The sequence below is a fragment of the Pangasianodon hypophthalmus genome, chromosome 14 (genome assembly GCF_027358585.1).
Source record: "Pangasianodon hypophthalmus isolate fPanHyp1 chromosome 14, fPanHyp1.pri, whole genome shotgun sequence".
Classification (NCBI taxonomy): domain Eukaryota; kingdom Metazoa; phylum Chordata; class Actinopteri; order Siluriformes; family Pangasiidae; genus Pangasianodon; species Pangasianodon hypophthalmus.
In genome coordinates, this window is record NC_069723.1 from 16,099,649 (window position 1) to 16,125,134 (window position 25,486).

The 25,486-nt window shown below is 37.8% G+C and overlaps 2 protein-coding genes across 3 annotated transcripts in view; one reads left to right on the forward strand and one right to left on the reverse strand.

Moving 5' to 3' along the window:
* Positions 1-571: 571 nt before the first annotated feature.
* ppm1na (protein phosphatase, Mg2+/Mn2+ dependent, 1Na (putative)) lies at positions 572-7,995 on the reverse strand. The gene is made up of 7 exons (XM_026934967.3): positions 7,701-7,995; positions 7,010-7,530; positions 4,218-4,789; positions 2,004-2,121; positions 1,765-1,879; positions 1,586-1,649; positions 572-1,162 (listed from the first exon to the last, which is right to left on the reverse strand). The coding sequence occupies exons 2-7, from the start codon at positions 7,422-7,424 to the stop codon at positions 1,133-1,135; spliced, it is 1,314 nt and encodes a 437-aa protein (XP_026790768.1). The 5' UTR covers positions 7,425-7,530; positions 7,701-7,995; the 3' UTR covers positions 572-1,132.
* Positions 7,996-11,065: 3,070 nt separating this feature from the next.
* rtn2a (reticulon 2a) overlaps positions 11,066-25,486 on the forward strand; it is a 14,804-nt gene continuing 383 nt past the window's right edge. Inside the window, exons 1-10 of one of the 2 annotated variants that reach the window (XM_026934777.3) lie at positions 11,066-11,141; positions 13,384-13,437; positions 14,250-14,723; positions 16,193-16,381; positions 22,375-22,582; positions 22,696-22,834; positions 23,765-23,834; positions 24,728-24,774; positions 25,042-25,100; positions 25,218-25,486. The exon at positions 25,218-25,486 is cut by the window's right edge and continues 383 nt beyond it. In XM_026934777.3, coding sequence (XP_026790578.1) covers positions 11,111-11,141; positions 13,384-13,437; positions 14,250-14,723; positions 16,193-16,381; positions 22,375-22,582; positions 22,696-22,834; positions 23,765-23,834; positions 24,728-24,774; positions 25,042-25,100; positions 25,218-25,293 — 1,347 coding nt within the window. In that variant the 5' untranslated portion in view covers positions 11,066-11,110 and the 3' untranslated portion in view covers positions 25,294-25,486. Of the gene's footprint in view, positions 11,142-13,383; positions 13,438-14,249; positions 14,724-16,192; positions 16,382-18,874; positions 19,035-22,374; positions 22,583-22,695; positions 22,835-23,764; positions 23,835-24,727; positions 24,775-25,041; positions 25,101-25,217 lie in introns of those variants that run through there. The other variant, XM_026934776.3, reaches the window with a different exon arrangement.

Genomic DNA, 25,486 nt, shown 5'->3' on the forward strand with positions numbered 1-25,486 from the left:
ACACTTCACAGTTAGCAAGCAGATATGCTGGAGGAATGACCTCTGTAGACAGCTTTAGACCAGTGGTTCTAGACACAGTCTTAGTTGCCGTGTGCAAACTAGTGCTTTAGATGCAGTGTACTGTAAAGTGATGGAAAAAAGTAGCATTAGGCTTTTAATGTACTCCTTTGAAAAATCATGTGTAAGATGCTTAGTAAGGCAGCAAATGAAAAAAAGAGTCAAATACATGAAATACATTTATTTAGATTCAAAATGTTGATCACATGGGGTCTATGGTATCATTTCAATATGGCTGGCTATTTAAATTTTTGTGAACCTACTTTGTTTTGTATGTTAAATCCACAATTAATATACTGTAGTTTTAATAATAATAATAAAAAACAAGAACAAACAAAAAAACATGACAAGTGCATAAGCTATTCTATGATAGATAACACATACATATACATGTTATTTTGAAACTTTTAAATTATAAGGTTCTGTATGACAATTATGTAATCTTATGATAAAAAGTAATAAAGTTTTGACCCTTAATTAGGTCAAAACAGCCCCCCCCCCCCCCCCCCCCATTTTTATATATGTTAATTTATTTATATGTTAATACTTTTAAGCAATATTTTATTGTAAAACATGTCATACATATTGAGTGGCATTTAAATAACATTCAAACATTATTTTTTCAAGATAATTCCAAGATCTCGACTTATTGTAATCACATTGTAAAGTTTTATAATCTATTTATCTCGTTGTTTGTTCCATATCAACACAGAATTGCTGAGAAATTCCTTATGATGTCTTCACCTCCATATACAGTTCACATGGGAATGTTTATACTAATTTTAAAATTCATAATAATATGCACATTATGCAGATTCTGCTTGCTGTGTCAGCTGTATATACAAGCAGAATCTGCATAATCAGGGACTCACAGTCACTTAAAGAGTGACAACTGAAATATCTGTTTCCCTGCAGATAAACATATTTGTTGTTAATGGCTGTCACTGTATTCTAGATTGGCTGCTATTATTTTTAACTTTTTATTACTTTAAAGTTCATCTGTCATGTTTCCCACGATAAAGACTGTTGCTATGTAAATGTGAGGCTTCTGATTTAGTTTCCAAGGCAACCACCACTAGTTAGAATTCTCCAAGCCGCCAGTATCCTGTGAAGAAAAGAAATGACATATAACAATTAAACTCGGAGATATTTGTATTAAAAAAAAAAGAAAAGAAAGAAATCTGCAGTGTAACAAGGGAATACAATGCTCATTGTTGCTCACTCATTAAATGACTGTACAGAACAAATGCATGAAGTGTTCATTTTTCTGGTTTTCACTTCAGGCAACACCTTCTCTTGTGTGTTTTTTTTTTTTTTTTCCCTAAATGTAGTAAGCTCTTGGTGTCCCTGGGTGATTTGTTCACTATACCATACCAACATTATCATACAAGTAATAAACCATTTCCAACAGTATTTTCTCAAATAAAATGACTATAGGGATTGAATATTTTCTGCACACAGCAGTTTCAGTGTTTGGCTCATTTCAGAGTAGTCTAAGTAGAAGTATTGATGAAAGTATCACTCATACCTCTTGGTCAACAATTCTGAAAGCTGCTGAATATTTCTGGTACGCAGCAATTATGCATTCTCTCCTGTTAATGAGAAAAAAGGAGACAATAAATAAATTCTTTTTTTGTCTAATAATTTAAAATCATCCATTAGATGTCCATGCATATTGCATAATACAGAAACTCCTGTTCCACTCACTTGCTTGTGATGCCACCCCCTGGTGGAAGTCCAGGGATGTTATCAGCTGACAGAAACTTCATCACATGAAGCAGATCTGGCTCTTCATTCTGAGACCTGATCAGCTGAATGATCTCTGTGTACAGGATGATAAGAAGACTTTTGAGATTTGAGATACTAGCTTGAGATGCTGAGTGTTTAACTGAGTGTTTTGCAGTGATGTGTGTATAGGATTTTCTAGTACAGAACGAGAAAATAACCTTTTACTTTACAATCTATGAGTTGTTCCAGCTCTGCCTCCTGTTGCAATGCTTCAGGAGTCACTTGTGGAGAGCCACTGAAGCAGATGATGATGATGCTCATGTTGTCTAGGCTTCCCTGTAATTTTTGAGAAAAGATAATCAATGTACCTGATGTGCCACAGGTTCCAATGGATTATCTACTACATAAGTGCCGTTTTATTATTCAGGTGTTTATCTAAAAAATACATAATCCACTATCTAAAATGAGACTGATAGATAAAGGTATCTAGTCCAAGTAAGAGGAATGTATGTATGGATCCAGCAACAGCTCCTGGGAGTTTAAGGATTAAAACTATTTTTGTGTTAAAACAATACAGAACCCTATATGACGAAGGTGAACTATAAAACAAAACAGGCAAATATTCCTCATTATATCTGTGAGATGTGACTGTGTAATATAGTTTTATTAGTGCTTTGAGAATTTGCTTTGAGGAAGTTAGACAACCAGTAGTTGTAACTTTCCTATTAAATAGTTGTGTTTTGTTAAAATTAATAAATTAATTAATTAAATGGGTTTAAAAGGGTTTTGCAAGCTATTTGCAAAAGAACATTTCTTAACATGGGTTGTGCTACATCATTTTTCACTGCTATGACTAATCTCACACAAGTGCCCACATTCAGAGACAATTCAGAACTGTGTCCCAAACGACTGAGAGCTCTGTCCCAAATGATGGCTTGCGTCTATATGAATCTGAGATAGCTCTGCACACCTCCAAACTACCCCACTAACTGTAGCTAGCCTAAATAAAGTTTAGAGTACAAAACTATCATGTCTGATGGTTTCCCATGTATGTATATTTATTACCCAGTTTGTGTTCTTTGTGTATTTTATTCTCCAGCCTGTCAAACACATTAGGCTGGCGCTAGATAGCACACTAGCCAAAACACAGAGTATATATACACACACACACCAGGGAGAACAGATGCCCTGGGTGTCTCACTTTCCTCTGATATAACCAAGTTTAAAAAACACAGAGAAACTATCATAAGTTCTATAGCTAAACCAACTGGTTGACGATACAAGTTCACAATAAGTGATATGTTTAGTTACCCACTAAATTCAAGAACAAATAAATGCCTTACATATTCATCAAGAAAAAAAAAATCTAAACTCCACTGGTTCTCAATCCTTTTTCCTTTTATAAGACAATGCGGAATAATTTCACTCTCATTACCATTTGTTTACACGGTCACTCTCTGTCTCCTGATTGGCTGCTGGCTCCTGTCTGTCACCATGTAGCTTTCTCCACCATGAACTACTTTCATTTCTGAAGCCGTGGGGCATGATGGCGTTCGATATATCTGAGCTGCATTATGCATATATACAAATTCCCCACTAATTTTGACACAAAACCAGTGGCATAGCCATTGTCAAGGCAACTAAAACCGAATAAATGAATGAATGAATGAATGAATAATACGCTTTTATGAATAATTAAATAATAAAGTAGAATTTTAATGGGTTAACAGAGTATGTTTTATGTATATGGTTTGCGTTGATATTAATTAATTAGTGGCTCATCATAGAAGGATACGGGGATGAGGAGAAAAGAAATTTACCCTAAAATATTGTTGAGAGTGGAAATTAAATGTGACACCGCTGAAGATTGTTGTCAGCTTAATAGTCACATTGAATGTTCTGCCTTTCAGAAATTTGTGTTATGTTATGTGTTATGTTATGTTATGTGTTTTGTGTTATGTTTATTCTAGCTTGTTTTTTTTAGAATGACAGAAAGTTATTAAATAGTTGAGCTGAAATATATAGTGATCTCATAAATGTGGCTAAAGACCTGAGGTCTAGAATCCTAGACATACTACAAACTGTAATCTTCACTGAGTCAGCATGAGCCAAGGACATAACATACAACCATATTAAAATATTCAATTATCACTTTTCACAGGAAGTACTGGATTTGTTTTATCTTGATTATATAATATATTCTCTTGTAATGTTAGGTTGTAGGTGATGTCAACAAAAACACAGGAATTAATAATTAAAAAAAAAAAAAGCAATAGCTGATCCTATAGTTTAATGATGAACTGGTAAATAGAAACCAACTCTATAAGACATTTAAAAGATCTTATAGAATCACTTTAACAGTATAGAGTAACCATCCCTTGCCTGCTCACCAACTTTGTTGGATGTTTAGGACTATTTGTTGGGACTCTAACCTTATAGAGGCAGAGGTCGATGACCTGCGAACAGACTTCCCTCAAGTCATCATACAATGAAAGCCGGTTGTGCACAAAGGCACACAGCTCTTCATTACTGATGGCATCCCAAACTCCATCACAAGCCACCACTAGGAATTCATCACTGGGTGAGCGCTCCAGGTCATAGACCTCAGGTTCGGGGGACACCAGCTGCTCTGTCTGCGTCCTCCATTCCACCTCCTTAAAGGTGAAATCTCCGAGCGCACGAGATACAGCCAGGGAACCGTTGATGCGCTGCAGCATGACTGAGCCCCCTGCGTTCTGTATGCGCTCCTTCTCGCGTGGGTTGCAGGGCTTGTGGTCCTCCGTGTAGAAGACCACCTGGCCATTGCGGCACAGGAAGGTGCGGGAGTCACCACAGTTGATAAAGTAGATGTTACGTGGAGAGATCATGACAGCAGCCGCTGTGGAGCCACTGCGGTCCCAGCCACTGGTGTGGGCCAGTTGATGCATGTGGCGGTCAATGCCTAAGAACCCATCTCGGACGCCGTCTTTCACTAGCTCCACATTTTCCTCTGCAGCTACGCCACCTGGTGGAGGAGGGAGACACATGAAGTATTTTTTATAAGTACTTCACAACAGTCCTAGTCAAGGTGTTTGAGGCCTGTTAAAGCTTGCAAAAAATGATACATAATTTTTAAATAGACATTAAAATGTATTGAATGAAATATAATCTTTGATGACTCATGAGCCAAACAGTTATAGGAGAGTTTATTTAATATACAACCTAAGCCTATATTAATATACTACCTAAGCCAGACTCAATGTCTGATTTATGGAAAGCACAAAAATATACATTTTTCAAGTATATTTTTTAACTGTACTATGTTATACTAGTCACACTGGTTGCATATCTCACATCCTTACCTAAGCTTAAATCCTTACACTGCAGAAAATACATTCACTTGTTATTGTCATGCACTTTCTCATGCCCTGCCAACAAATTTGCAAGTTACAATAAACAGGTATAGTGTGGATATAAAAAGTCTTAAAATTGCAGGTTTTTGTTATATAAATCATTTCAGATCTTTTTTCAGATCTACCTTTAATGTGATATAGCAACCAACAAAATTCAAGTGATAAACAAATAGAAATATTTTATGGAGAAAAAGAAAAAGAAAAACTATACATTAACCTTGTTGCACAAGTGTGCTCACCCCTTAACTAATATTTGGTTAAGGCACCTTTTGCTTGTAATACAGCACTCAATAGCACATCTTGATTTGTCAATTTTATTCCACTTTCCCTTTCAAAAATGCTCCAGATATATCAAATTTCAGATTTCAGACATTTCAAATCATTCCACAGGTTTTCGATAGGATTTAGATCTGGGCTCTGACTTTCTCTAAAGCCATTTCTTTGTTGACTTGGATTTATGCTTTGGGTCATTATCATGTTGGAACATGAAATCTTCTTCATCTAAGAAATGCCTGCAGGTTTTGTGCCAAAAAAAAAAAGGTCCAGTCCAAGCAGCCCCATAAAATGATGCTGCCATCACCATGCTTCACTGTGGGTATGGTGTTCTTTGGGTCATAAGCTGTCTTGTTTTTGCACCAAATGCCATTTTCTCCATTTGCTGATGATGCCTTCACAGTGTTCCATGGTACATCTAATCTTTTGGAATTTTTTTTGTACCCCTCTCCTGATCGATACCTTTCAATAATGAGATCAAGTACATGCTTTGTAAACTCTTTGCGGACCATGCCTTCGGCAGCTGGATACCAAGAACCTACAGAAACAGCTAATCTTTATTTGGAGTTAATCAGAATCACCGCATTTATGACAGGTGTATGATAATTTTGAGCATGAGTTTGAATGTGATTGCTTAAACCTGAACACAGTCACATGCTCCATTATAAATGGGGAGTGCACACTCATGCAACCAGGATATTGTAATGTTTTTTCTTCATTTCCCCCCTAAATGTTTCTATTTGTTTTTCATTTGAATTTTGTTGGTTGCTATATTGCAATAAAGGTAGAAAAAAAAAGATCTGGTATGATTTATCTTGGTTTCATTTACATTTACATCACAAAAACCTGCAATTTTAGCAGGGGTATGTAGACTTTTAATATATACTGTTTATGTTCAGTCTTTGGGACTAGATTTTGGAGAACCCATTGGCAGTAGTTTTGATAATTCTTTGAAAGGATTCTGAAAGGGTTGTGTTTCAAATTAGAGACCATTCAGGATGGATTTACTAGGCTATAGCAGGCATCCTGTTTCTCCTGATCGTATTTGTTGAGCTTCTACCCTAGCGCCCAAAGCGAATCCTACAGGCAGCACTCTAATCCTACAGAAGCACTGATCAGTAAATTGGGTTTGAAACATTCTTGCATTATCAGTAGTCTCAGTCTGTAATTAAAAGATATTAGACCTGTAATAATCGTATACTTTCAAAGATACTTTAGAAAAACTGATTCACAATATTTTGAAATGGATCATTAGTTTCATTATTTTCAGATTTCTTTTTAAAATTTCTGGTCTCGAAATTAGGCCTGCCTCTATCTGAAGCAGAGCTGTTTGGCCCTGCCCCTTTTCTTTAAAAGAAAACTAGTTTTGAGAGAGATAGAGTGGGGTTGGTTGTGGAAAGAATACACAGTTTCATTGCAGTTCATTGCAGTTCACCTCACAGGCTGTAGAGGGCTCTAAAATTACTGCTGCTTTAAAATGTTTTATTTCTCCTAAGAGATCAAATGGTTCTACCACTTTTTTGAAAGGTGTCTTCATATATATAATATAGAGCATGTACCTGTCGCAAGGATGTGATCAAGCAGATGTGTGGAGCAATACTGAGCCACAGTGTTTCCAGCATGCCCATCAAACACAGCAAAGTAACTCCAATCTGGCAGGCCCTCAGTCATCTCAGGCATGCATGTGTGGGCATCCTCCATTTGCGCACGCCATCCCTGCATGGTGGCCAGGGCATAGCTAATGCCCCACTTAGACCCGCCCTCGGCAGTGTGCTTCTGTAGCATGGGCCTCTCCAGGTAAGGGCTGGGTATCTCCTCCACATCATCATTATCCTCTTCAGAGTCCGAATCATCTGCTTGTTGTTCCCCCTGACCTCCCTTGAAAAAGAAAGTGACCATCTTTTCGGTCTCCCTCACTAACTGTCGCAGGAAGGAGGGAACCTCCACAGTGCTGGCTCGCCTTGCCGTCCTCATGGCCACCTGGATCGTACTCTTAAACCTCCTGCTGTTCCTTCTACTCTTTAGTTTCCTCACTCTAGACCTCTGTAACAGGTCCAGTGCTTCACCCTGAATCCTGGAGCTTGCAAAGAAGAATGATTATATGAAAGATCTCTTATACCTGAGTTTTTGTTAGCTAATATTTGTAATACACAATCTTTAACTCTGATATTACGTCTTTTGGTTCCTGAATAAAGCATAAGGTAAATATAGTCAAAGTTAGTTTTACAGTGTTTAACCTGGGCAGCTTACCTGGCTCTCTTCTCTGCTCCAAGAGCTGTTATTGGCCAGGCTATTTCTGTTCACTCATCCCTCAGCGTGATCACCCCTGTGTGCCTTGTCTCTCCCACCCTCTGTTTTGGGATCTTGATAATCCCTTCTACAGTAATGCGCTTGGATTAGGGCATGTTCCTGCACTAACATTATGAACATGTCAGCATTTCATAATGTATCCAGAGAGTGAAACAGAATACAGATATACCATAGGATGCATGTTCTTTAAATAAATATTTACAGAACATGCATCATATGGTATATCTGCACCATGCTAACAAACATGTGACCTTAACCAAACAAATTTCTGAAATGCATTTTGGAAAATGTCTCTATACCTCACAACATTGATTCTGATTTTTTTTAATGTTTATAATACTACCATGTAGTATTTACTTAAATTGGATTAGGCTTCCCAAAGCAGTCTTTTGCGAATATAATAATAGCAAATAGTAGCATTATTAGTATTGACTAATTATACAGACAAGTATAGACTTGTCTATATTAAGGATTAATACCATAATTATGAGTATTATACCCTGATATCTCTCTTAAGCCATTAATCTTGTGTATTTGGAGCTGATGACCTTTAAAAACTCTTTAGATTCTTTAAATACTAAGCTTTAAGCTTGATCCATTCACAAGAAACAGAGCCCCTGTTGCCCCTGTGCAGCTCAGGACATATCAGTTCATCTGAGTGTTCTGTAACATATCACAGTATACTGCCAATAGTCTGATCTAATACTTCAGGACACCAATTTGGGACACATCCTTCTTAATACCTGAACAATTAGTCTTTTGCTGTTTACTAGGGGTGTAACTTTACATGTATCATGACACAATGCATCGCGAGGCAAAAAATGTGACGATGTGCATTGTGGAAATATGTGATATCAGCATTCTATTAATTATGTATCTAATGTAGTTGCACTGTTTGAACACCAGAAATGCCAATCTATGCAACCCACAGAGTTAAAATATATAGAGAGCACACTGGTCATATTCACTGGTCATATGCTTGCATTCTGTTACGGAGAGTCTGTGCCATTATTCAGAATCATCTGCGCTTATGAAGTGACCAATAGCCTGATAGATCTGGACCACAATGACTGACATGTATTAAAGCTTATATAGCTGCACAACCATGTTATAACAGTTAGAAAGAGTTCCTCAATAGCTTTCAAACAACACCAACCCCATGTCACTGCGATCTACAGTGCCCAAGAAAAAGGCCGTGGAAATTGAGCATTTTAGCCGACTTTGGAGCTCTATTTAAGGTTAAAATGACACCCCAGGTGCTGCTACAGAGCTCATTATGAACCAACTGATCATTTTACCCAGGTCAGAGACTTTATTTATTCAATCCAATTTTTGGGAGTATTTATGAATGTATTTATTTATTTTTAAGATATGGTAAACCTGTAGTACATATTGTTTACAATATGAATTTAATAATAATTTATTTAATTTATACAGACAAAAATGCACATTGTTTTGCACTGTTTATAATTCAGAAATAAAAAAGGAGTCTTTGCAGTTATAATTTTTCTTCTTTCAAATTTTGTTCAAAATATTCTTTAATTGAATCAAATTGTGAAGCCACACTGAAAAAAGGGAATATGTGCTCAGTCAGATTTAAGAGAATATATTATGTATAGTTTACAAAAACAAAATTATCTAAAAAAAAAAAAAAAGGTTTATAAAAAATGCATTGCTTATACTAAATGTAACTTAAACAAGTTTCTAGTCCTTCTATTTAGTCCTTGTTTTGTATTACATTAATTGCTTTTGTAGTACTTGTTTGTGGAACTGTAGTGTACTTTTGCACAGATTTACATGAAAATTATAGCTGGGATTGACATGGCATAGCCTCCCTGTATACTTCATAATGCACTAGTTTATTTTTCATACAACACTATTCCAGTACGCAGTATAGTGTGCAATATATTTAATAATTTTCTGTACTACAGTAGTGTGTGGGGTTTTTGTAAAGGAGGCAGGAGTAAGGTTTTAAAAAACAGTGCATGACTCTAACTAAAATGGTGAAATAAACAGGGGACACAGATTATTACTGAAATGAGTTTTTAATGTAAGGCAATTGAGGGAAAGCTCTACCCTGAAAAACATGTTTATATTGAAATATTAGTCATGTGTTTAGTCATTCTGATGCTAATTTGTTGGTTGGTGCTGTATTTTTATACCAGTGAGATGATTTCTGTTGTTAGATCCTAACAGGGAGATAGCAAGAGCTTCTTTAACCTGTTTATTCCAGTCAGCGTCCCCGTGGATCCTAAACCTTTCCTGGGAACCCTGGGTGTGAGCCAGGAATATAGCCTGGATGAGATGCCAATCCATCTCAGTGCATCATTCACACATACATTCACAAGTAGGGGTAATTTAGAATTTTTGGGAGGAAGCTGGACAAATTGAAGGAGACCAACAAGGACACAGGGAGAACATCTGAAACTCTACGTAGGTAGTTACCTGAGCTCAGGAATAAACCTGGATCTGTCAGATTGCTACACATTGCACCAAAGTGCTGCCCATTTAGTGCAATATTAATGAGAAATCCAGCATAAGAGTAGTGGAGACAGCAAATGCTAGACTGAAGGTTCCAGAATGCAATGCAGCTATATGACACAGTTGCGCCGAGTTACAGCAGAGACTCAGCTCGTCTACTTTGGCTAGCTCAGCTTGGCTAGAGAGTTATGAGATGACAAACACAATGGCATTAAGCATTAGATGTTGAATGTGGTATTAGCATGAAAACTGAAGCTTTGGAAGCTCATCTGTTTGAGCAGAATATACAGACGAGGAAGTGAGAGAGCTGGACAGACTAAAGGATTAAAGCGCTGCTGCATCACTCTCTTTAGGTAAGTGAAAATAGAATAACATGTTAATGAAGAAGGTTAAACTGAAAAAGTAAGCTCAGAATTTAATTACAAAGATGGAACATCACATGTTAATTATAAAGAGTGATATGCAAGTCATTCATGCTTTTCCTTTAAACAGCATAAGAATCAGCAGATTATTATTTTTAGCTTAATGGATTACCAAATGCAGCCTATGAAAGGAAAAAAAATTATAGAATAAATTTTCATCATACTGCCAAAGTACTCCATAGCCTGAAACAAACCACAAAACCACACAAAGAAAACGTGCGGTCCATACCAATCTGGCAACCCGTACAGACAGCAGGAGGGAGCGCGCGAGCCAGTGGTGCGTTATAGGATGGGTGGAGAGGAGGAGGAGGAGAAGGAGGGAGGAGAGGAGAGACAGAATGTGAGGGATCCGGCTAGAGGAGAGGAAATCCAGCGGATGAGTGAGCATCTGGAAGGCGCCGGAGGGGGAGAGAGGAGAGGACAGGCCCAGCAGCGCCTTGATGGAGCATGGGTCAGGTTTTAGGATTCTCCCACTGCAGTGAGTGTCTTTGTTTTTTTCCATCAGCAGCACGTTAGCATCATCCCCTCCCTGTACATGCATTATTCTAGTTCTGTCCAAACATGCATACCAGCGTGCATAAATAGTATGTTAAACAGTAGTGTATACTAGACTACTAATTAGTATGTCAAGGTAGTGCGCAAAAAGGCATGGTACAGTATTTAGTATGGTTACTTAGTTTCCAGCTGTCTGTGTAGAAAATATGATAAAGCATCATCATCCTCATCGCTTTCCTTCCCTTGTAAAGATGCCTAGTTTGGCCAATTTGTTTGTGTTGATGCTGTAGTGCTGATGTTTGCCTCTGTACAGAGTATACATATGCCAGGAGTTCATCACTTGTCTAAAATAGCATAAACAGTAGTCTGTGTGCTGTCCCAGTATTTTATTATTTGTTTTAATTTACGTTGAACTGTACTTAAGGGTGGGTCCTTGGGTGCTGTGTGTGTGCTTTGTCTCACTTATAGTAAGGCCTCTCCTATGCATGCAATGTACAGAGCAGTGTATCCTGCATATTAACTGGAGCCTTTCATGTTTAAAGCAACAGGGTATAATCAAATAGCAGCTTCTTGAAAATGTATTATTACATACACATATAATATAGTCCAGGCCTGCTGTATATAATGCTGTGGATGTGGATGTAGTGTACATTTAAAAAAACATTAAGTGATAGTCACCATTTAGAGTAAAGCTTTAAAGGTGCACTACATGCCCCTTTATAGTTAAAAGGTATAAATGGTGTACCCTTGACAGTACCCCCCACCCCAACCCCCCAATCCCAGCAACTAGAAAAGATACAGTTTAGCGCTCTATTTTTTGGAGAGTGTACATTTCGGGTTTGTTTGTTTGTTTTTTCGCGAGACACAATTTTACCATTCCCCCATGCCCCCCATTCAACCCCTTGACAGCGAAGTTCACATGGTCTATGACAGGGGTGTCCAATCTTATCCAGAAAGGCCCAGTGTAGGTGCAGGTTTTCATTCCAACCAAGCAGAACCCACACTTAAGTCTATTGAAAGCCAAGATCAACTGATTAAACAGGTGGAATCAGATGTGGCTCCTGCTTGATTAGAATGAAATCCTGCACCCACACTGGCGCTTTGTGAATAAGATTGGACATCCAAGGTCTGTGTTATTACTGTACAGCGTTGTTAGAAACCCCACTTTCATAGCAATCCATCTGGCTGTAGTTCAGTTTCTGTAGTGTAACACATGTCTTGTGTGGGAGCGTGGCCTAATGGATAGAGAGTCAGACTTGCAACCCAAAGGTGAACCTGAAGGTTGTGGGTTCGAGTCTCAGGTCCGGCAGGGATTGGGGGTGGGGGGAGTGAATGACGTGTGTGTGTGTGTGTGTGTGTGTGTGTGTGTGTGTGTGTGTGTGTGTGTGTGTGTGTGTGTGTGTGTGTGTGTGTGTTAGATGCAGAGCACAAATTCCTAGTATGGGTCACCATACTTGGCCACACTTCACTTCGTAGATAGCACATAAAATTTAGGGTAACTTCCATCTATTGTTGATTAAGTCTCTTTAACCCAGAATTATGAGCATTCATTGTTCTCAATAGGGACTATGTGACATTGTGTCATGTTTGCATCCAGAAGCTGTTGAATTTACAGAAAAATATTAAAATACATCAATATTTTATGATAACATTCCACACTTACTTCTCTGTTGTCTCATAAAGGTGTTTCCAGGAAAGCATTAAATATTAATAGAAAAAAGTTCTAGCTATTCAGAATAACAGCCCACAGTTTTACCTTTTATCCCAAACATAATGGACAAAATATTTATTTTTAAAAAAAAATTGTTACATATTTTTCTGTTTTGAAAACCATTTTCAATATTTGCCTCCAGTTCAAAAAATAGCAAATATGTAAATGTTGCTTGGGTGTTTTGCTCCAATGGGAATAAAGCTCTTTATTTAAAAATAAAATCTTTATTTTTGGTCCTCTTACTTTACACAATCCATCTGCATACTCATGACAGGAACCTATACGGAATGTTTGATGTGAATATCTGCGTGTTCTTAAGCTAATATGTTAAAGTTTCATTATTTGTGTAAAATAGCTCTGAAAGAGTGCAATTAAAGGAGATAGAATTTTAAATGTAAACAGATGTGAGTTGTCTGGATACATTATGTCTGCTGGCTGTTGCCCGTGTGTGTCGTGTGTCTGTGTTTGTGTGCTGGTGGAGGATTTGGGAATAACCTGTGCTCTTCTGTTTCAGAGGAGTTTGGCTCTGTCTCCTCAACACCTGACTCCACTCCTCCCTGTACAGATGGTAAGGATTACTTTACCCTTTCCAGAGTTATATATAATAGTTATATCTTGAGGTTATGTATAAATATATTGATATGCATGTAAACCTCTGTATATTATTTCCTGACATTTCATTGACAAGAGCCTAGAAACATGAATACATTTGGACTGTTTTAAAGAATTCCCGTCATGTAACTCAGTCTCTCTCTGTTGAACAATAGACACCAATCTGAGAGAGTGAAGGCTAACACTTGCTAGCAAACTTGGCTACTGGTTTACACACTATAATAGTTACCATACTGTTGCTACTGCTTGGTTTTAATCTGTAGGCTAACATTAGCTGACTTAGCACTTGCTGGAGAGGTAACATTAGCTAAGCTAAATACTTAGCTGGCAGCATTAGTGCAGTGCTGTGTTAAAGTAGCTGGCTAGCTTAGCTAATGCTGCTAAATGACATTGCGCGCACACACACTGACCAACCACACTGTAAAGCAGGTGACTGAAGATGTATGAAAATATATTTATGAAACAGTGCTTGTTTTCTTGTTCAAGAATTGTGATATTTCAGTATTAATTCATCTTTTTTTGGTGCTATGACTGTGATGCGTCTTTGCTGTTCTGTTTATTGAAAACACATTTTGAACACATTCGCTTTGACCTTGAGTACTTGACATCATATAAACTATATAAAAGCATTGCAGTATTTAGGATCGTTTGTAAAACACATTATTAATATTCACAGTGGCTTTTTTCAATCATGTCCAAACCTTTTGTGCTGCTTTATGCTGCTACTCCTACACCAGTACTGCTATTACTACTCCCTTTTCACCCTAGGTGGTAATGAGGAGTCAGATTTCCTCCTAACAGCACGGGAGTGGTCTGAGGATGAAGAAGGCCCCGAGGATGACCTCAGCGGTTCCTCCATGTGGGGGACCCCCCGGCAGAACTCCTTCGAGCTCACGTTCTCATACATTGCCTTCTCTGAGGGTGAGAGCTCTGGCCGGAGAGACTCAGGCCGACGGAGAACCGGAGGGAGAGGAAGACAAAGCTCGCTACGCCGTATGGACACTGTGGAAACCTTTTTACCTCCAGACTCCCCTGCTAGCGATTGGGACCCCCTTGCCTTTATGAGTGGAGAGGAAGTGCAGCAGGTTGTGGAAAACCAACTTCCTGAACCAGTGGAGAGCCACAACAGGACTCTAGAGTCATCCAGTCAGGGTATAGAGTACTCTCCTGATGAAGAGTTACAGGGAGAAATGGAGGAGATCACATTACAGGAGACGTGCTATGTTACGGATAGTTATGAAGGTACGACATCACACCTCAGAGCTCACACGATAGACTAAGACCATGACGAGCTTTGGACAAAATAGTTAGGAATATCTTAGTATGCCAGACTTTGTATATAATGTATAAATGTATCATTAGACATGTATCATTATAATATACAGATGTGTGTGTGTGTGTGTATGTGTGTGTGTGTGTGCTTAAGCTGCCTGATGCTTTCTGACTGGTGATCTGATATGATTCACATACTCTGCAGTGTAAAACTAATAACATGACCTCATCTTACTTACTCAGTTACACTCTTACTCAACCAACCTGATGAGAGCCAATAATTAATGTAATATTAATGTAATATTAAAAGGAGTGGATGTCAATATTTAACCAAATTTTATATTACTTAAGTTCCTTGCTTTGAATTTGTAAAGACATTCTATACAATTGTGTGCTTCCAACACACATATGAGTGTGAAGGTCAAGTGTCCACATATGTTTGGCCATATCATGTATAATATACAGTAAATTATGGATTAAAGCCTCTGTCGACATGGTTTTAAATGTTAAGTGCTCTTTGTGATATTAAACACCTGTCAATTAACATGTATTTACTAAGTATAGATTCAAGAAATATTGTATGTATTATTAGCTACAATTTAATTATACCCATAATGCGGTAGAAAGGGGTGGGAACTAAAATGTGAAAACATTTCCGCAACACTTTTGCCTTTACCCAAGTTGTTGGGAGTCAAAAGGTATTTTCTACCTTTTAAGGAGCATTGCACTAACAGCAAGAGGTATAAAATTATTAGATTGTGTTTGCTTGATTGCTGCATTCAGCTACATAAAAAGCTACACTTATTGCACTTATTCCTTATTGCATAGTTTCTGGTTTACAATGAGCTTTACTGTCTTTAAGTGCTTACTATCATACTGCCAACACCACAACAGCTCCAAGCTAATTAGCAGAGGCTGAACTTTTACAGCACTAAGTGCAGTGATCAGGGTCCAGTGCTGAGGATTATCTTATCTCATTGTAGTCAAGCCAATCTGTTAATTCAGTTCCTTTTGCTACATAAAATAACTTAGTGTAAAATAACTCACTATGACCACCACTGCACATGGTGGATACAAAATGCTAAACATGCTAGCCAGATGCAGGTCTGTTTACAATCACTCTTGCACAAAGACGCAAAAACTCAGGCATAAAGACTTCAATTTCTGTGACATCAGTTCCTGTAACGCGAGGAGATGACATAAGTATGTGCAAAATTTTGATTTGGACAATGAATTACATCACGTACTTACAATGAAACAAGCTCAAGATAAACTTTACGTTGACAGGAGCTTTAAATAAATCACTTGATTGTTAGTATGTAGTTTACTATATGTGTAGTATCATGCTGTTGCCTATTTAGGTACTATGGTACTTGTTCTAGCTCCCTTAAAATATTTCCATCTGAGTAGTGGTAGCTTACTTTTTCTTAACTCCACAGCTCAACAGCTTCATGCATCAGAGCCATATGTTGGCACGGAATCCACAGCCACATCGCAGACTGAGGAAGATGCATCACATCCATCACAAAGTCCCATCATTCAAAACACTCAGGAAGAGCCAACCAGGGAGCAGTGGTTCTCTACACTTAACCTATCAGAGGGGCCGACGATACACATCCAGATCGCAGGTAAGACTAAACATATAGACTAGATATTAGTGGTCAATCAGTGCGGTCCATTCTGAAGTGATGATGCGTACACAGGGCACTTTGAGGGTTAGGGTTAGACAGCCATTTATAGAGTCAAAAACATTTACTTTAAAGAGCCTTTCTGAAAGGTCATCATTGAAGGGATTATCCTGATGGAGACTTTCTCCCAATATTCTTTACTACATTACATTAGCTTAAACTGCTAACAGTGAATTGTATTTAAAAAATATGAAGGAAAACTGACTTCTTCCCCTTTTAATGAAGGCTAAAGCGTAAGTATTAGTAATCACTGGCATATCCTACAGAGAGATCATGTAGAAGTACACAACAAAACATTTACTGAAAATACAATCACATACAAAGTGATTTTACATGAGCTTAATGTTTATGTGATTGTGTAAGTACTGTAGATTATCCTACAAAATCAGACATAACAGACAGACATCAGTATTAGCAAATGTGTGACAATAAAACATAAATGTGCTACATTTGACTGCTACATAGATCCTTCACAGTTCTGACTAGATGGCTTAGCCTTCAGAAGAAATAGCTCATACCACTGGTCACCTCAGAATGGACTGCAGACTTTGTCTCTCATAGGGGTGGGTGATGTGATGAAAAATATATCACAATACAAAAAGATATTTCGATGATACATTATACATATCACAAGATATAGGTTGGCTAACAAACTGCTAGCAAAAAAGAAATGTTGCATTAAAAAACTGTGAAAAAAATAGAGTTCAAAAATCATTTTTTAACATCTAGAAAATGTATGTAACATGAAAAATAGGAAAAATAAAAACTTTACATTTTGCAGTTTTAAAGTTTCAGTATATAATTGTAGCAACTAATTTGCTGCTTCCAATCAGTTTGTAATTTTTCTAAAAATGCTGATGATCCCTGTGGTTGTGACATAATCACAATATTGATTTTACATCATCAGTTAGAATCATGCCATTAGAAATTTGAATTTAAATACAAAAATCTAAATTTGAAGGTTATTTTGTATCATCCCATCTGAAGTTGAATTTTGAACTGAAATCTGAAACTGAGTTTCGCACTTACGGATGTATGATTGAACATATGAAATTCCAAATGAAGTACGAATATAATCACTTTGTGAAAAGCATTCAGTCTCTCTGTTAGCGTCTCTCAGTCGAACACAGAACCCATCTCCCCTTGTCTAAATGAATCTTATTTAAAATGTTACAACGTTTACTTTTAAAACCTGCTATATTAAAAGAGGGGAGAAACATTTTCCATTACATATTTCTTGTGCTGCAATATGCTGCAGTGTGTGTGTGAGGGGTTCTGTGTTTGATTGGTTTTGCCAGCAAGTTTCCCAGATATTATTTTCAAAGTGATTTTAAAATATAAATTAATAGAGAGACTTAATGCTTTATGAAAATTGATTGTGCGTGGACTTTATTTTGAATAGCACATGGTTTAGTTTTACTGTTGATATAGTTCACTCAAGAGTATGTCTGTTAGCGAAGAAGTGTATTGCTGTTTAACAAAATATAGCATTATTGTTTTATTATTACTATTTAACTGTAATTTTACTGTGAGTACTGCATCTTTAGGGTCCATCATTCTTACTCAGTTGGGCCTGATTTCATATAAGTACATAAGCAAAGTTTGACGCTAATTCATCTGATATACTCTATAGCAGGGGTTAGCAAATATTATCCGCAAAACACTGGTGTGGCTGCAGGTTTTCCTTCCAGCCAAGCAAGGGCCACAGTTGTCTGCATTTGTTTAATCAATTAATCATAGTTGGCTGTTAGCTCTAGCTCTTATTCAGCTGGACTGAAATCCTACAGCTACACTGACACTTTATGAACAAGCCTGGAGACGCTAATCTACAGAAAGAACCAAAACCATAAAGTCAACACACTGAACAGAAGAGAGAGGGAGGTTTCCCTTCAGGATTCCCAACACTAGTGGGAAGTGAATATGCTTTAGCAGACAAAGCTTCATTTGGTCTCCATGGCAACAGTCCCTAGGGATTGCTGGGATGGTGGTCTAATGGTGGGGTCCTGCTGCTTGCTTGTATGTTTGCGCTCACACACAGTAGTGAGAGATGGAGTGTGTACATACAGTATATACATGCCAGATCCAACATGAGACAGACATGAGGTAGCAAGCAGTGAAATTTTCAATATGGCGTCCACTCTAATGTTAGAGGGATGAAAGCTTTCTTTCCCCTATGGAACTGTGCAATGAATAGACCATTCTACAGCAAGATATGCATTTTGTTTTGTATGAAACAAATTGGCATCATCTGCAACTCCAGGTGACATACCACATGTCCTAAAGACCTTGCTCGTATGGTTTGTTATCAATACAGAATACTTGTCTGTATCTGGCGTGTCTCACTGTCAGTTGTATGTGGTGTGTATCTGTGAGTGTGCCTCTATGTCCCCCTCTTGTGTACATGTACAACCCCCTCTGTCTTCTCGGTTGGGGACGGCCATGATGGAGCTATGCTATTTTTAGCCAGTGGGTTGGGGGGCTGTCTTTAGCAGAGTGCAGGCCAAAAAAGCTCCATCGGTCTGAGCAGAGCAGGGAGACAGAGACAGGCAACAGAGGCCTCACCCTCCATCGGCTCACGAAATGGCCAGCAAAGGTGAGGAATCCTGAATGTACACAAAAAAGTAGAATTGAGAGCCTACTGTATTGTTACTGCTGAGAAAAAAAAATTAAGCCTAAAAGAATCTGTAAGTCTCAACCTGGACTCTACACTGATCTAGTTTCAGTTGTCTACTGACTGGACTTACTTTGGGAACTGTGGGACTTTGGTCTCTTGTGGGAGTGCAGAATTTGGCTCTTTTTTTTTTTTTCTCACTTCTGACTCAGCATTGTTGGTTGGAGAAGATGAGTGTGAGAGCTGTAATGCTGTCATGAAATAATCCAAATATCAAAGGATTCAAGAGAGTGAAGGATTTCTCATTGTGTGTATGTGAGTCTATGTATGGACTTGATGAGCGTGTTTGAAAGGATTAAGGGTTGTATCTGGCCTTGGTATTATTTTTCTGTCATTTCATTAAGCTATAAATATGGAAGTACACAATGGTGTATAAATAAAAGTGTGAGGCTGTTAATATTGTCCTACTGTGACTAACATCCTCAGCACAGCACTGGATTTCTCTGCTGCTTTATCTACTGTACTCATGTTTTAAGTGGTATATGTTTTGATTTATACGAAATACCTACTGAGACCAAATGAACACAACTTGGCTGTTTTCTAAGCATATAAAACACTGCAGAAACAGAGCCTGCAGATGTTTGAGAATGAACGACAACGTGCAGATCTCTGGGATTAAGTGCAGTGTGAATGGAGCATGAACACTAAAGTGTATTTTACCTAGCAAGGCCCCGTTTCCCTAAAGCAGTTGCCTGTTCAACCAATTAACAATGCTTTGAGGAAACTTAGTACAAATCTGTAGCGGTTCGTGAGCTATTTCCGCTCAGGTGCAAAAACATGTACTTCAGATACTAAGACAAACGGCCATTATAGATATTTGACCGATCTGAAATGTATGAAGCATAGCGAGAGCATGGGTAATCTATATTAAAATTTAACAATGCGGGTTTTAAAACAGTCTCTTGTTATCAGAGGAGCTCTAATAAATGAATCATGTCATAGATATCACCATCTAGAAAGAGTATAATGAATGTTCACAAATCATGGTGATGCAGTACCAAAGATTACATATGCATTTGCAATGAATTCTGATTAGGACAAAATAATAAAAACTATATGAACTTCCGTAAAGTCACCAAAACTGACAAACGAATAGTTGATATAATCCTAATTAAGTTGCCTTTATCGAATTATAACAGTTGGTGATATGGCAAAATCACATGATATTTAAAGACATTTTCATGATACACAATATTTTATTCATTCATACAGTAGATCCGTGAGCTATCCCTGGAATACAAGGCAGGACTACATCCAAGATAGGATGCCAGTCACAGATGATAAACAATATGTACCACAATATTTTGTTTGCTAACACGTAGCAATCCTACATCTTAAAGTATATAATAACAAACAAACAAACAAACAAAACCATAAAGGCCTTTCAAATATGTTCTTATCTAACATCTATAAAAAAATAACTATCTAACAAGGAATAGGAGAAAAAAATGACACCACTGGTACACAAAATTGATTTTAAATAGCAATAGTAAGTATCGAATACTAAATGGAAAAATCCTCAAACATAGCTGCTCCTAGAAATAGCAAATAATAAATTAAAGAAGCAAATAACTTTACTGTAGACCAGATGTGTATTGCAATAGCAAAGCTTTTTGACATTTTAACATTTAACATATGTTAACAAGTAAACACCAATGGTGTTTCTGGCAATTCCTGACTGGGCTTTAATGTGCAGATGAATAGACTGAAGTGAGTGTGTGCTGACTAAAGTTAGCCATGTGAAATTAGCCTGCATGGCCACCTGTTTAGACAACAGGCAGGTGTATGCCAACTAAGTGTCTTACAGTAGCTGATTATAAATGTTCAATCTGCTGTTGCACGCCTTCACTCACATCTGAAGGCCAAGCATGAATGGCATTACCACTGAGGTAATTCGCAACAGATTAGTTAGATATCATCTGCATGTCGTCTATTGGCTGTGCCTCAGTAATCCATCCTGACAAGGAAAAGTGGTTCGAAGGCCATTAATAACATTCACGTGTTGTGCATGTCTCTTTCGGAATTTGAATGCCAAATATCACGAAAAGGATCCAGTTGAAAGATAAATTAATCATAATCACTGTAATATAATATCTTAGGTGTCCCGCCCAAGATTTTCCTTCCATGAGTCAATCAAACTGAGGAGTTTCACTGTATGGATGCAAGTCTTGATCATACTGTGGCACCAGATTTTAGTTCGGAAACTCTGAGACAGGCGGGGTGTTGAGAGGGGGCTAGATGCTGTTAGAGTTCTGTCAACAGGTGCTTTATATAGCTATAGTTAAATTCTGCATTTCCCACCCTTTCTTTGATGGCTATATTTAGCCCCAGTGAACCCTAAATTCTGTCTTCACTGTTCCTGCTCACTCAGCCATATTCACCTTGGGAACAAGCTTGAATGGATTCAAAGTATTTTAATGTATTCACAGTTTTATTACTCATGCCTATTAGGTATTAAGTACCACTTTATTTGCTACCCCTACATAATAAGCTTACACTTACATTCACCAGTCATTTTGTCATGTACATCTACTATGTAGGTCATTTTGTAGGTATGCAATTATTGACTCTTGCACAATTTGTCAGCCCTCATCTACCCTATCCATTGAGGGACTACCATAGGACTGCCATCTTGGATGGAGGGCCATTCCGGTTTTCATGTAATGCTGTGACAGTAAACTAATACTGGCGTATTAGTGCCCTGGTGCAAGCAGTGGATCAGTTTTGCTGCGACTTTTAAACACCATAGTGTCGCTACTGAGATGTAGAATAGTCCACCAGACAAAAATATGCAGCCCACAGTGCTGTTATAGTCAGACACCCTGATGACACTGATGTCAGGCCAGAGCATGATTTCTCTGAATTGTGGACTGATAAATTGGCTATCTAAAAGGTGGACCATCAAGGTTGGTTTCTAATAAAGTGGCCATGAGGTAAAACATGTCTTTAAAATCCCCAGCAATGCTTGTATGCTAAAACATGTCTTTAAAATCCCCAACAATGCTTGTATGCTTTTAATTGTATGCTTTAATACAAAGGGCCAATGAACAGCCAAAAATAATGTCATGGAAAAAGATTAAATGTCAGTCACCATAAAGTTGCTAATTAAGCATAGTGGGGATCCGTTTTAATTTATTATCAAGATTATCATTTTATGGTTGAACTGTTGCTATTGTTCATAGTTGAGGGCCTTACCATGGCCTCCTACATTAATCTACTGTACATTCTTTTTCTCTGTCTCCATGTCCTCGTCTCTCCTCAGTAATGGATCTGATCTACTGGAAGGACACTGAGCGGACGGGCATGGTGTTCACCGGCCTGGTGGTGGGCCTGCTGTCTCTCTTCCAGCTCAGTATCATCACTGTGCTCTCCACTCTTTCACTGGCCATCGTGTGCTTCACAATTTCCGTGCGCATCTACTGCAAACTGCTGCATGCTCTGCAGCTCAGAGATGGAGCACACCCCTTCCAGTGAGTCTCACCCCTTCACATTTTTTTCTGTCTTAAACCCTTAGGGACTGTAATGATGTATGTTGTAACTGTGGACGCATTAGGTGAGTCTGTTTTGGACTTATATTCTACAGGACTTATCTGGATGTGGACATTGGTCTGTCTGGAGACCAAGCTGAACACTACATGCAGAGAACTATATTCCTGTGCTTTGCTGCTCTAGACACAGTGAAGCGCCTGGTCTTCGTAGCTAGCCTGTTTGACTCTCTCAAGGTGAGATTCATGAATGGAAAACATTTGTTAAAGAAGGTAGCATAACTGTTTTGGGACCTGTGGGATTTTGTGCAATAACATGCATAATATGTTAGTTAACCCTGGCGTATTGCTAGTCTGGATGAATGTAGGCCATTTTTCCCCCTTTTGTGCTCAGTTTATATTTCTATAACATTCAAACTGCCTGGGTAATGGCATTTTTGTACCCGCTGTAGTACAACATCCACGTACCACCTATCAAAACTCCTCTGAGCACAGAAAAACGTTACTTCTGCTTCTTCAAGCGAAACCATGAAAATCCCAGCCCTTAAAAGTACCGTTTCAGTAAACAACATACTTTTCTCAAAACCCTGTTTTGCAGATGTGCAGGGTTATTGTTTTTTTCTTGTAAAATACATGAATGGATAAACCAAACTTGCTAATATAGCTAATTGGAATTACAGAAGTGTTCTCATATTAATTACTTTTCATCATGATCATAAAAAGAGAGCTCTAAAAGTACATTTGATGACTCATCATATTTTAAGAGACTTGTTATATATTAACTCGGCCATTCTTTTGTCGCCATATAACTTAAATCTCTGCACCCAGTACTGCGTTCAGTGAGGCATAGGAGCAATTTTAGCAGGCACCGAATCCCAGGACCCCCTGTTCTGACCTGTTTGGTATGTGACATGGGACACTCCAAAAGTAGAGGGTTAAGAGGGGTCTCTAGTTTCAGTTGGTTGCACTGGAATAAACACACTGACTGATATTAAGAGAGAGACTCCTGTTGTTGATTGACAGGCTCATCAGTGTTTGATATCATCTTCCATCACAGAGCCCTCCAAAGACTATGGTTTGGTCAGAGTGGGACAGTAACGTGAACCAGTCGAGTGTAACTTTGAACTTTTATGTGTATTCGTTAAATGAATTCCTATTCCATTGCAGTTCCTGTTGCTGATGTATCTGGTGACGTATCTGGGAGCTCTTTGCAATGGCCTTACTCTGCTCATTATCGGTATGACCCAATATTGATATTTTGATATTTTTTTCATATCAAAAAAGATTTTAAGGCTGCGAGAAATATTTGATCATTTATATCAATGTTTTCATTTTAAAATGTAATTAAGACTTGTACTATAGATTCAATATAGTAACACATCTATGCTATACAGTGTATCCTACTTTTTATGTTAATGTAAAATTCTACACAGAACTTTTTTTTTATCTTCTGCATACTGTCACTATATCTAGCTCTCGATATCAAACTGAGAACATGGAGCAAAATCAAAACAAGGTAGCATGTAAATGTGTGAAATTTTGAAAATTGTTTAAAAAAAACTCTAATGGTCAGCACTAGTATTTTTTTTTTTTTTTTACAATTCTAATTTGAAGTGACAAGATCAGTGTTAAATTTATAGTTCTGCAAAAAAATTATTACAGGGTTTCAGGGTGAATGGGATTCCCTTACTTTACATACAGTCAATGAAGCAAGACATGTTTAATATCTGCTTCTTTACTTGTGTACTCGAGCGTTGGGATGCCTAAATCATTACATTTCAGAGTTTAACACGTACTGTGCTCTCATAAACAAAAAACAGTTTTTCACCTACTAAAACATTCAACAAACAAAATCTGAAATACTCAAAATCAAATGCAGGGTTAATAAACTAAAACATTGTTGTTTAAATCAAATTAAACATTGATGCTTTGATTAAATCATTAATTAAATTCATCTTGAGCTATGCTATCCTATAGAATATTTTGTTCTTAGAGAATATTCAAATATTCAAGATGGTACTTGATGAATTAATTGCAAACATTTGATGGTTACAGTCACAGATGATATTTAAAAACAAAAGTAGGGCTATAACACCACTGATAGAGTGAACCTTCTGGTTTTTTCCACAGTTGTGATTGCTATCTTCTCTGTCCCCCTCTTCTACAGCCGACACCAGGTATTATTTTTATTTTTCTCATTTAACCTGCCAGAGTGTGTGCTGTTAAAGTAGGCTATAGACTGAAATATTGCCCATGTGATGTTTAGATTATGGGCAGACACTACAATATATAGCATGAATATTGTATCTTGCAGTATTTCTAGCTAGAAACAATGACCATGCCATGCAAAAATACTGTTCTTTTTATTTTAAATAACCACAATTTGGGCTGCCAGTGTGGTCCTATGATGTAAATACTTATAGCTCTTTTAACTTTCCACTAAGGAAAAAGTGGACAACTGGGTTTCAAAAGTTCAAGCTCATGTTGACAACATTAAGGACATGTGAGTTTGCATATTTCTTTTGCCTCTTTAACAACAAATAAATCATATATAAAATGTTAAAAATAACTGAAGTGAATTTATGCAATGCTATTGTGACTTTCTCTTTTTCCACTGCAGCCTGAATCGACTGGCCCAGGGTGGTGGCCCCGCCCCTGACCCCACCCCAGGTGGCGCCAAACCCAAATCCCAGTGAGGCGTCTCAGAGGTGAAGAGAAAGAAAATTAGGGAGGAGCAATAGGCGGTCACTCTGATGTCTTAATCAAGTCTGTTTTTCGGAGCACCACTTTCAGATTTAATAGAGCAGGGACTAATGAGATACTGTGTCAGAAAGAGTGCACAGAAGGAGTGGAGGTAGGATTTGTTTTTGGAGAGGTTAAGAGGGCTCT